Source organism: Blastocystis sp. subtype 4 (assembly GCF_000743755.1).
Source record: "Blastocystis sp. subtype 4 strain WR1 chromosome Unknown seqid_0024, whole genome shotgun sequence".
Taxonomy (NCBI): domain Eukaryota; class Bigyra; order Opalinata; family Blastocystidae; genus Blastocystis; species Blastocystis sp. subtype 4.
Window position 1 is genome coordinate 58,852 of NW_014569523.1, and position 12,295 is coordinate 71,146.

Below are 12,295 nucleotides of genomic sequence, written 5' to 3' on the forward strand. Positions count from 1 at the left end.
ACGATTATAGAAATACAATAACGTCTTGTCATCCACATTACAGTATCTCATGATACAAAACGGACAAAGATGAATATCAATTAATTTCTTGATACCATCTAATCCTAGTTGTTGAAAAAGAGACATCCAATATGGAATTGAGTAGCAACAAACAAATACATGTTCCATTGTCTCTCTAAATAACACATCATTGCTCCTCTTCCAGTTCTACTTCTTCTGTCACTTCTTCCTCCAATTCAGAAATGGCTCCATAGTACTCTGGATGGGCTTCAACACATTCTTGCATAGCAAAAGTCAATTCTTCGCACTTCTCAACAAATGAATCATCATCTTTGTTCTTCTCATTATCCATTCTCTCCACTCCTACAGCCTTCACACACTCCTGCCACAGCGTAAATGCCTTACAGCAAGGACCACTCTTCATAAATACACACCATGAACATTCAGCTTCTTGCTTCGGTTCATTGCATCTACAAAACATCAAACTCATTTATTCTACATATCGTTCTTTCCATCCATCCCTCGACTAGTACAAAGACGTCCCTGAATCGATATCTTTTCATCTCGAAGATCATGAACAGAGATGTGACTTGGAGGATATGCATAATATTCGCCCACCTCAACGTTATTAGCATCTTCTTTTGGTATGTATTTGGATTCAGTTTCCTCTTCCAAGAGTCCAGCTTTCACTGCTCGGTCAATAAGAAGCCGACCATAAATCGAAGAGTACGATTGTTCCTCTTTCTCATTTTCACACGAAATGACAATATGAGGATACCGATAGATTGAAGGAACTGCTCCGATATCTAAGAGCAACTACAGAAGAGAGAATTAGTATACCATACAACTTGAGCATGCTCGTCAGAAATCATGGTAACAACCTTCATATCAATAACATCGCTCATCAAGGGACCATATTCATTCGAGTCCACTGGAAGTGGATTGGTAACTAAAATAACCTTTCGACGAGGTCTATATGATACGGAACCTATAATCCTACACAACAGGATGGATTGGAGTAAAGAGTGAATCCAACTCTTTGGTATTGTCTTCATTGAGATATATTGAGACTTCTTTCACGCCTGTCCACCAAGGAAGATATTCATCCTCATTTGTAGATTCTGATACAGGTACCTCAGGTGGAAGTATATCAGCTGGATTCTGGGTCTCAACTACAGGAATCTCGTTGATTTTCCGACGTTTCCACCACATCCTTCCTCCCAGAATGGCTCCAGTTGTGACTGCAAGGAATCCACTGATTCCAATCGTCATCCTCTTTCGTACAGAAATGTCATTTCTACAAGTTATGTATCTAAGTAGTGATTACACTAGAGCAAACTGTCTTCTAGGAATAACAGCCCTAGAAAGACATTTCCGTGGTAAGTGAGACACAGTCCGGAACATCTTCAGTAGATGAAGAAGATTAAACAAACAAGACAAAAGATTTCCACTTTATTTTCACGATTGTTTCGAGATCAAAAGAGCAGCTTTCCTCAAATTGGCATAGCAAGCCGCTAATTCCTTTTCCTTACTATTCAAATATACATTCAGTTCATTAATCAGTTTTTCCTTCTTAGCAAGACTCTTCTGAAGTCTTCTCACCTCTGCACTTGATTCTATTGTTCATACTCTCTTATTCTCCTACCCTGACTCTCACTAACAGGTTGACGATTCTCCAACTCCTTCTGAAGCCGTTGCACTTCTCTATCATACTCAGCAACCGTCAACTGTAGACGCTTCACCTCACTCTCTGTAGAAGCATTCGATCGGCTTCGATATGCCTCTACCAATGCCTTCGCTTCACTCAATCGCTGTGTCAACACATGTACTTGCTGCGTCTGACGAGCCGTTTCTGCATGAGCAGCTTCCAATTGTTGCTTTACCTCCTTTGTCTGTTTGTCCAGTAGTTCCTGCGTTGCTCGACGACTCTCTGCAGCCAAGGAAGCATAACGCTCTGACAGTTCAGTGTGGGCTGCAGTCTTGCGTTCCAGAGACCGACGCAGCTTTCCAAATTGGATCATCACATTCTCATACTCTGTCTTCTGTGCTGCTGCCTCTTCCATTGCCTTCACCGTCTCCTCTTTGGCAGTCGCTAACTCCACACGCAGAGATGCAGCTACTTGCTGAGCCTCTTGAATTGATGCAGTCTGTAAAGAAGCAGAGGTCGATGCTGTCTCCACAGTCTCCTCCAACTCATGAACCCTAGCTTGGAGTGATCCATTCACTGTCTCCAACTCTGCCAATTCCTGCTTCTTTTCTTCCACTCTCTGTTGAACCTCCTCCAACTGACTCTGAAGTTCTGTCTTCTCGTGCTCTGTCTGCTGCAGACTCACTCGGATTTGAGTTGTTTCGTCTCGAGCCTTCTGAGCAGCCACTACGTATTCTTCTTTCTCCACAGCAAGAGCTGTTACCCGTGTTTCTAATAACTCCATCTTCTCAGACAGTTCTTTGCATTGATTCTCTTCCTTTCCAAGCGCTTCCTGGATCTGTTCAATTGCATCTTGATTTACGGACAGACGGAGTAACAGAACCACTTCTGTTCCTTCAGGCAGACTGAGAGATACTTCGTTCTCAGATTCAATCTCACAGAGTTCCTCCTCTTCCTCAGTAGCCGAGATGAAGGATTCAGTATCATTTTCTTCTTCCTGATACTGGAAGGAAGTCATTTCTCTTTCCATTGCTGACAATTTCATTTCTAATTCTCCAATCAGTTTGGTCTTTCTCTCGATCTCCTTCCCCAATTCACCAACTCGTTTCTCCAATTCACCAACTCGCCCTTTCTGGACTGCATCCATCCTCAGTGCTTCTTCAAGAGATCTCTGTTGCTCCTGCATGCAGACAGCATCCGCAGTCAGAGTCTCACGTAATCCTTGCATCGTCTCCTCCTGCTCAGCCATAGTCGTTCTTAGCTCCTTCACAGTCGCATCACGCTGATGTAATTCGACACTTAGTCGCTGGAACTCATCACGAAGAGTCTGAAGGTCTCTTCGTAAGAGCATCTCTCGACTAACAGTCTGTTGTAGTTTGATTTCAGCCTCTTCCTTCTCCTTTTGGAGAGCTTGTTGTGTGTAAGGATTCTGACTGAATGTGGAGAATGTCAGCACAGATGTCACATCGGATTCACTATCTGTAATGTCACTTAGACGAGGTCGTTGAACTGAAGAGGTTCCTGGCATCAAATCATTCAGAGTTACTGTCTCTAAAGACTCTGAAAGCTCTGCTTTCTCTTTCTGCTGCTTCAGTTGTTCATTCTCTTCCTTCAATTGATGTGTTTCTGTTTCCAGTTCACGGATCTGTGTCTCCAAAGTTTCAATCTCTGCAGTCTTGGCCTCTTGAGCTGCACGCATTGCTACAGTCATGCTCTCATTCTCTTCGATCTCCGATTCCAAGGATGTAATCCTTGCTTCGGCTTCCGTCACCTGCTTCTCCAGCTCCATACAGTGTGAGCAAGTGGTTATGGTCTGTGAGGAGGCTTGTTGTGCTGCCTGAAGCTCCTCATTCAGGAACTGAATCTCTTCCTCCCGACGATTGAGAGAAACACGTAAGTCCACCAATTCACTCTCAAGAGCAGATGTATCGCCTGAAGGAAGTGTCTTCATGAAGGCCTCTTTCTCTTTGATTGCTGCTTCCTTCTCCTTCTGAGCTTCATTTCTCTCTTTGATTGCTTCTTCCTTTGCCTTTATCGCCTCTTCTTTCTCTTTGACTGCTTCTTCCTTAGCCATCACAGCAATTTCTTTCTCTTTGATTGCTGCTTCCTTCTCCTTCTGAGCTTCGTCTCTCTCCTTTACAGCCTCTTCCTTCTCACTGATTGCTGTCTCCATATCCTTCACAGTAGCATCCTTCTCATTGACTAATGTAACCTTCTCTATAACAGCTTTATCCCTCTCACTCATAGCAACCTCTTTCTCTTTAGTTGCTTCATCTCTCTCCTTTACAGCTACTTCCTTCTCTTGAACTGCCTTCTCTCTCTCTACCTTCATCATCTCCTTCTCCCTAATCACTTTCTCTTTCTCCTCATTCGTTCTCTCCTTCTCGTTCATCATCAATTGCATATCATTCATCATCCTCTGCCTTTCCTCTTCCAAAGTCCTCACCATATTTTCCAATTCTGTCTTCTTCATCTCACTCTCATTCAATTGCCTCTGGATCTCATTTCTCTGTTGCTGGAGATCTTGGACCAACTGATTCTGAGTTATCTGTTGTCCTACAGACAAATCCTCCTTCTCATTCTGTAAACGCAATACATCTGCTTTCAGTGACTGGATTTGAGAACTCATTGTAGAAGCAGCAGCATCTCGTTCCTCCAATAAGACAGTGAGTGTCTTAGTGTTGTTCTGCTGAGATGTGAGAACAGTTTGGAGTGATTCAAATTTACATGCATTGTCATGAATCTCCTGCTGCAGTGATGCTATTTCATTCTCTTTGTTTACCAATGCTTGCTTCAGATCATCAACCACTTTTACTTTCTTTTCCAATGATTCAATCTTCTCAGCCATCTCATTGATCTCCTTCTTTTCCTTCTCAATCTCCTTCTTCTTCTCTGATACTTCTCCTTTCACAGACTGTAGTTCATTCTTCATATCATCATTCAATGAATTAACCTTGGTCAATTCTTCTTTCAATCGTTCATTCTCCTTCTTCGTTTCATTAACACTGTATCGAATAGAATCCAACTCTTTCTCTTTCAATGAAAGCTCTTTTGTCAAATCATCTACTAAATTCAATCCTTCCTTCAATCTCTCATTCTCTTCCTGTTTTCCTTTCACGTCCTTCCTCAACGATTCATTCTCTTCCTGTTTTCCTCTCACATCCTCCTTCAATCTCTCCACTTCCTCCTTCAATCTCTCATTCTCTTCCTCTTTTCCTTTCGCATCCTCCTTCAATCTCTCCACTTCCTCCTCTCTCTTATCAGCCTTTTTTATTTCACCTTCTCGATACTCCTCCAACTCCCTCTCTCTCTTCTGTACTTCACTTCTCAACATCTCAATCTCCTTCTCCTTCGACTTCAACTCCTCTTCATACTGTTCACATTTCTCTTGTATTCCATTTATTTTCTTCTCATTCAACACATCCATCTCCATTGCTATCAACTGTTCTTCTGTATCCTGTAATGCCAACTCCATCTCCTTCTTCTCAGTCTCCAATAAATTATACTGCTCTGTCTTTGTATTCACCGTTTCCAACAGCTGCTGACGTTCCTTCTCCCACGTCTCCTTCTCCCCATTCCACTCTCTCTTTAGCTTCTCCATATTGTCTTTCTCCTTCTGTAGCTCTTCGATATTCTCATCCCGTTTCTTCAGTTCATCCTTCATTTGGGATGAATGCTCTCTCAATTGTTTCAATTCCTCTTCCAACTGAATGACATGCTCTTCCAAGTCCTTTGTTTTCTCCACCGATGCTTGGAGAATATTCACCTGTTCCTGTAGAGAAGCACAATTTGCTTTCCATTCCTCTGCGGAAGAAGCTTCTATGCATCAACAACAAAAACCATTCTCACCGCTCATTCTCTTCGTCAACACTTCCTTAAGTTGAGCTAGTTCGCTTGACATCATTTCAAGACGCTCATCAGAAGCAACCTTCTCATCAATCACTCGACTCAATTCTTGTTGGTAGTAATTAGTAGGATCACGAAGAGAATCCTTTAACTTGGCAATCTCCTCTTCCAAAACCGATTTCTCTTCCATGTGCTGAGACAATTCACCACTTAGACGCAAAATCTGGTTATTTTGGTTCTCAGACTCACGACGAAGACTATCCATCTGCTGAACCATATGTTCACGCATATCCATAAGCTGATCGTTTTCATTTGAAATACGTTCAATTTCTTTTTTATACTGGATGATAGAGTCGTCTCGAGATTTCAATTCCTCGCTCAACTCCACGATTCGCTTATTTAGACTGTCCTGAACTTCCATCCACGCACTTTGTTCTCCATCACTGTTCCGAATTGTGGGAGTTTCATTCATATGATCATCTACGAATAATAACGTTTACTGGAAATCAACGGTTCGGGGTTTCCAGTTCAGGTGACTTATCATCGTTCAGATTCAGTGAGTCGTTGTCCGATAAATCATCGTCTCCAAACAAGGAATCATCATCCTCTGTACCATCTGCCATATTCATTGCAGATGAAAGCATAAACGAAAAGTTCTTGCTTGCCATGTATGAAAACAATGGAAAGCGAAAAACACAAAAAACAAAGTATGTGCAAACAAAGACAAAATATCATGAAATCAGCTTCTCCTGAGCTTAAAAAACAAAAAAGCAAGGATGATCCCCTCAGTAAACATGAAACGGGATATCCATCTAAACTATTTCGTTGAACTGTAAGTCACAACTAAGTCTCAATTTCGAGCGAAGAAGTTCCAAAAGAATGTGGCCCATCTTTACCATGTTTTCACGTTTTAAACAAATAACACACATAGCCAAGAATAAAGAAATACAATAAATAGATCACCGAGCAGAACGAGACAAAATCACTGTGACTGCTTTAACTCCTTGATTATTGACGCCAACGCATCTGGATTCACTCCACAATCAATTAAATTATAAAAAAGGGTAATAGTCTCTTCATCCACATCTAGATCCAACAGTGATGCTATCTGGTTAAATACTAATAGTAACAGCCTCAGAGAATCAAAATTACATGAAATATCCGATTCCATAGTTAGTTGAATCAAAATGTGATAGTACCCTCTTTATTCAGTGTAGATGGTTCTCTCATACATAAATCATATTCATCACTTATTTCGTGATAGAATCACTTTTAGTGAGAGTAAAACAAAATACGTCCTCTCCTTTATTCTCACGATATGCAAAGCTATTGCTAGTAGTTTTAAGGATGTTTCGTTATTTAATTAATTCATTATCATACATAATGTATTAGTACCTATTGAAGACACCATGATGGGATGGCAACACTATATAAAAAGAATAGAATAGGTTTCAGGAGAAACAAAATAAAGATAAAGTACTATGTCAAGAGTGGGAATGACATATTAGAATAGGCACTATCACGTGACCATCGATGAATGGTCTTCGGTAATCTCATTAACCATATCTTTCTTAATCCTCAAAGATGAAATCGCATCAGAAAGGAAGAAAACACACTCGGAAAGTTGTGAATAGTAAAAACGTCGTGGTACAACCTTTCAATGAGCATGACATTAGTGGTATTTCTTATTATAGGAACCTTTTCCGACCGATCTGCCCTGATCATCTTCAAAACCAAGAAAAGAATTGGTGCTGTCAAACGAATCATTCATTCACTGTGATGAATGCGGATACATTTGGCTCTCATGCCAAAAGTGAGCAACATAGCTGCCAGTATCCTGCAAATGATACTATACCTGATATGGTGGGTGACGAGCATCTTGATGCCAATTCATTCAGCGTTCAGTTTGGTTGCACCTCCTCGTGTTCCACTCTATTGTCAATAATAGTAATTATTCCTGAAGATAACTTTTCCATGAAAGAGTTATGTGACTCAGTTATGTTATCATTGTCTCAACACTTTATCTTTTGTCAGATATCTGTATACAGGAAAGATGAGTACATATTCGCCCTAAGCAATACGTACTGTGATCTCTGTATTGTTTACAAGGAACTTCTGAACATGGTCAGTCTTTCATTTCCCACTGTATGTTGTGCTAGCTATTCATATGTACCTCTTAGTGTATGTGATTATCGATGCATTGACAATTAGGATGAGCATGGATATGACCAGGTTTTCTGTCGTATTTTCAATATTATAAAGCAGTTTTCTATGAAAAGAGCGGGGATGATGTCGCCTGTAAACTTAGGGAACGTGTATGAGTTATCAAATGTTCTGCTTCCGTCCCTTTCTTCACAATAATGTATTCCTATATCGCTTTGTCATTGAACACAGCCCTATTCTTGTACAGTTCAACGGTAACCTTCGGTTCATCATTGTATTGTTTCAACATAAACACATCATTAGTTATCTTTAATAGGTTTTGTGGACTGTCGCGCAAGATATATATTCCAAAATACTACAACTAGTAATACTTGAAGAGTACGTACCACCAGCAAAACTACCGACTGTAGCACGATAATACAATGGTGTCCATTTATACTGCAAAAAGTTAATTGGTACCCAAAACACGTTCCCCATAACCCATGTTTCAGGAATATCTTGTTTCACCTTCTTCTTCACATCATCCCAAGTACCCCCACCCAAAAGAACAACAGAAGCAAACGTGATACTCATCTGAGGAGCTGCTAATACACAGCTCCCAAGCATCTTATATGCAATTGCCTACGAACATTAGAAACAAGTATAATTGTACTTTCAAGGAAGTTCCAGCAAAGAACTTCTCCAATAAAAGAAAAACTCCATGGTTCATTGGTCCTGTTACAAAGAAACCTGTTATTCCTAGGTTAACTGACTGTTTTATGTTCCTATTCATCAAAAGTTACTATGAGAAAATGCCATGGCTCTCCAGGATGCAGGATCTTCTGACACACCCAATCACCTCCAAACATGGACACTGAAACAAACCCCATATTTCGAAGAAGGTACCATGCTTGTGACTTGAAGAAACTCATCGTGATTACCAAAAACTGACGAAACTGATCACAGTTCTATCAACAAACAATAATTAAGGCATGTTTGATGTTCCAGCAAGAAGGGCCGCGCTCTCTCCCTTCTTCATATCCAATTTAGCATAACGACGATCCAAAATAACCAGAATAATATATCCCACCACAAGCAGACCAAGAAGGATGCAACTCTTCATCAATACATACTTGGTTTCCGAGAAGAAGGCACCAAAGGCATACTGAGCACACCATCCAATAGACTGCCACATCTTGTAATTGGCCATTGCAGCATTACGTTCACGATCCAGACCATAGAAGGACTGAAGAATAGCAGGAGGTTGTGATTCCCACACAGCATCTCCACCAGACAGTAAACAAACCATAACAATGGTAAGAACAAGATCAACAACATTCTTCGAATCATCAGGAATCTTATAGAGAATGAAGAACAGATAGGAAACGACTTGAAGAATAAAAGCAATTAGACACATCACAGTGCGAGACATCCATTTCTTCTCAACACACTTGCCGAACAAATAACTGACTATTTCTGACAATTATTGAAAAGACATACAGAATGAGTTCGCCAGATAGAAAATGGCTGTGATATAAAGAGCCCAAGAAGCTCCGAAGCAACGCTTACCAATACCACTAGTAATATCGCCAAACACGAAAGCAAGAGACATACCATTGTAGATGACAATAGGAAGCATAAGAACAAGCTTAAGAGAATGAGCAAGGAGAGAGAAGGTCTCATTGACTGATACATCCTATCCGTGAGATTCAAGTAACATTCCAACATCACTGTTCTCAGCAGGTACACCAGCAGCAGAGTAGGGCTTAACATTAGGGAGTGTGAAAAGAAGAAGAACGAACACCGAACCAACGATGGTCATGACAGTGAAGAGTAACTACAGATAAAGGAAGTAATGAAGAAAAACAGTCTCTCGATCACCAATAAATCCTCCCACGAGATTACCTGCAAAACCTGAGAATTGGAAAATGGAAAAGAAAACGCCATTGAAGGATGAAGTAGTCTCAGCAAAACTCTTTGTACTTGTACGAGAGTCCCAGACAGCACAGCGACCAAGATAGACACCCTCTGCATTCCAAAGCATAGCAGCACCAACACCAACCAAAAGGTTGGCAATAATCACAATAGCTCGTTGTGTGCAGAAGTTAGATGCAACAACAAGTGCATATGTAACACCACCCAGAACCATCGATATCCTACATAAATAAGATGCAGAAATGAATACTTAGGTCCAACCATAGCCACAACTTTAGGTCCAAAGATGGAGAAAATAGCGAACATACCATACAAGCAACCCAGGTTAATATAACCCTGCACTCCGTGGGAATTGGTTTGTACATTCTGTATAATAAACGACGAGCCATAGATTTACCTGGGACGTGTTAAAGGCGAAGAAGATGCCAAAAAAGGAAATACTGAGAAGAATAACATTCTTCATATAACTCTTGCGGGGCTCTGGTGTTGGCTCCATGACAACGGATTGATTGTTTTGAATTGTGTTTTGCTGGAAAACGAGAAGACATGTTTAGTGGTTTGTTGATGAGGATCCCTTTGGTAATCAAAGGTTCATTGTTCTTTGGTTTTACAATGGAATCCAAGTTTGAGATTAAGATAAGCAAATGCACTTGTAAACCATGTTTCTAGTCCGTTTTGATGGTGTTGACGCTCTTTGATTGAATTGCACTCTTTGTCTTGTTGAGATAGTGGATATATGGGTACAACAGAGTCTTCTCTCGTTTTGCTAGTTTGGAGAGCTAAATAGAATCAGTTTGTTTTTCTCGCACTCTTGTTGATTGACACCATTCATTCTCGAAGATGAATGTATCTGGACAGATCCATCCAATAGAGAATGAAGATGCCACAAACTACAATGAGAGACAAGTTATCGGTTTCCATTTTTGGTTTTATTCTCATCAATCTAGAGATCCAGAGGTCATCATTAGAGAATCCGCTATCCGAAATCCCCTCGCGTTCTTTGATTCCTTCTGAGATCTCTTCTCAAGTTTCATCAATTCCTGCTACATCCAATCTTGGGTCGATTGAGAGCTCGTTGCGTTCCGAAACTCCATACAGTATAACAAGTGATATTTGTGAATTGTAGATGGAATTATCGATATGGATACTGTTCCAGAAGCTCGAGAAGCAACAATGGATGACTTTCAGTCATTGAATCGCGATTATCTAGCGTTTCCTCCTGTCGTGGGTTCAGAGGAGTTCTCTACGTCAAATACGGAGACTTTGCCACCTTCAAAACTCGGATGTCCTGAGATACCCAAACGACCGCGATCAGCCTATAACTTCTTTTCTCAGTCGATGTTTACAAAGCTAAAAGAAGAAAATTCTCGGAAGACATCTAACGAGATCGTCAAAGAAGTCGTTTTGTATGAACGGCCTAATAAAATAGTTGGCGTCCATGTGGAATAACATGACTACAGAGGAAAAGGAGCCATATGTTCGTATGAGCGAGGAGGATCATTCCCGTTACGATAGTCAACAGGAAGAAATGATGGCATTGAGAAAAAACAGTGGGATTCCGATAATCAAAAAGACACGAGGTATGGAAATTGGAGTAATGATGACTTAGACAAACAGAGTTATCTGTATCAGGCAATGCGTAAGCATAGTGCAGTAGAGTTTGCAACAGGTTTATTGCTGTGTAGTGTAAACATGATGAATCATTGTAATTTAGAATGGAGACATCTCATCTGTCACACATTTGATGAATTTGACACAGCGCTGTCTTCTCGACATGTCACAAGAGACAACCCGAATAGCTCAAGATACCATGTTCAGTAAGGTTCTCAATGAGATGTTTAGACTAGATCAGCAATTACCTGAGTTGGATGCTTCCAAGTACTATTCAGATCAAAACCTGATTCAATCCTCGTTTTTGCATCCCATCTCAATTACAGAGTCATCAGTCACATTACCAATGACCCAACAATCTTATATACAGCCAACATCGACACAAGATCTCACATCAGATCTTCCTTATGAGAAGTCATTCGTATGTCTGGTTCCCAGTTGTGGGAAGGTATATCGATCAAAGAGCAGTTTTCGCAAACACATGGATACTCATACGGATGAAGAGAAAGCTTTGATTACAGGAAAAACAGATGGAAGACGAAAGAAACGAGTTGATATGGAGTGTGAATCATTTATTTGCAAGTACAATGGATGTAACAAAATATTCCAGACCAAACATGTATTACTGAAAGGGTTTTGTGAATATAGGGACTAGAATTGCATCAGAAGAGTATTCACTTAAACCAGAAACCTTATGTCTGTGAAGAGTTAGTGTTGGAATGGAATATTATCATAGATGTGGAAAGGCATTTGTAAGAAGGTCGGATTATACTGTTCATGTTAATCGGAACCATCGAACCGAAAGACCATATCCCTGTACTTTTGAGGGATGTGGTCGTTCATATGCCTCACAGTATGAATTGAAGCGACATATGAAGACTCATGAGATTATCCATTAATGTGTGTGATTCGTGTCTTGTAGTGAATAGTTGTTACCATGTTTGTTATTAAGAATGATTGTATTCATAGCACCTCGGTCTTGTGTTCCTCTCACTATTCTAACAAACAAACAGGTTCCCAACAGCATTCAACAACACCGTTTAGTTCTTGACAGTTCCAAAGAACTTGGCCTTCTCGGAGGAGGTCTGGAATCTTCCGTGACCGAACTTGGAG

General features: G+C 40.6%; 5 protein-coding genes across 5 annotated transcripts; 1 reads left to right on the top strand and 4 right to left on the bottom strand.

Annotated features, from left to right (window-relative positions):
- Nucleotides 1-187: 187 nt before the first annotated feature.
- Nucleotides 188-1,272, bottom strand: JH06_1081 (mitochondrial intermembrane space import; the record flags this gene model as incomplete). The annotated part of the gene is made up of 4 exons (XM_014673904.1): nt 188-470; nt 500-816; nt 846-972; nt 1,001-1,272. The coding sequence occupies 4 exons, from the start codon at nt 1,270-1,272 to the stop codon at nt 188-190; spliced, it is 999 nt and encodes a 332-aa protein (XP_014529390.1).
- A 186-nt stretch (nt 1,273-1,458) lies between these two features.
- JH06_1082 (hypothetical protein) lies at nt 1,459-6,162 on the bottom strand (the record flags this gene model as incomplete). The annotated part of the gene is made up of 4 exons (XM_014673905.1): nt 1,459-1,616; nt 1,646-5,467; nt 5,498-5,974; nt 6,006-6,162. 4 exons carry the CDS (start codon nt 6,160-6,162, stop codon nt 1,459-1,461), a joined length of 4,614 nt encoding a protein of 1,537 aa, XP_014529391.1.
- A 1,794-nt stretch (nt 6,163-7,956) lies between these two features.
- Nucleotides 7,957-8,568, bottom strand: JH06_1083 (hypothetical protein; the record flags this gene model as incomplete). The annotated part of the gene is given in 4 exon segments (XM_014673906.1): nt 7,957-8,012; nt 8,029-8,278; nt 8,310-8,421; nt 8,486-8,568. The coding sequence occupies 4 exon segments, from the start codon at nt 8,566-8,568 to the stop codon at nt 7,957-7,959; spliced, it is 501 nt and encodes a 166-aa protein (XP_014529392.1).
- Nucleotides 8,569-8,621: 53 nt separating this feature from the next.
- Nucleotides 8,622-9,877, bottom strand: JH06_1084 (hypothetical protein; the record flags this gene model as incomplete). Its single annotated transcript, XM_014673907.1, has 5 exons — nt 8,622-9,106; nt 9,137-9,332; nt 9,363-9,473; nt 9,504-9,792; nt 9,822-9,877. 5 exons carry the CDS (start codon nt 9,875-9,877, stop codon nt 8,622-8,624), a joined length of 1,137 nt encoding a protein of 378 aa, XP_014529393.1.
- Nucleotides 9,878-10,411: 534 nt separating this feature from the next.
- JH06_1085 (hypothetical protein) lies at nt 10,412-12,081 on the top strand (the record flags this gene model as incomplete). Its single annotated transcript, XM_014673908.1, has 8 exons — nt 10,412-10,484; nt 10,519-10,668; nt 10,698-10,972; nt 11,001-11,151; nt 11,181-11,257; nt 11,286-11,801; nt 11,831-11,889; nt 11,919-12,081. The coding sequence occupies 8 exons, from the start codon at nt 10,412-10,414 to the stop codon at nt 12,079-12,081; spliced, it is 1,464 nt and encodes a 487-aa protein (XP_014529394.1).
- Between the last annotated feature and the right edge of the window lie 214 nt (nt 12,082-12,295).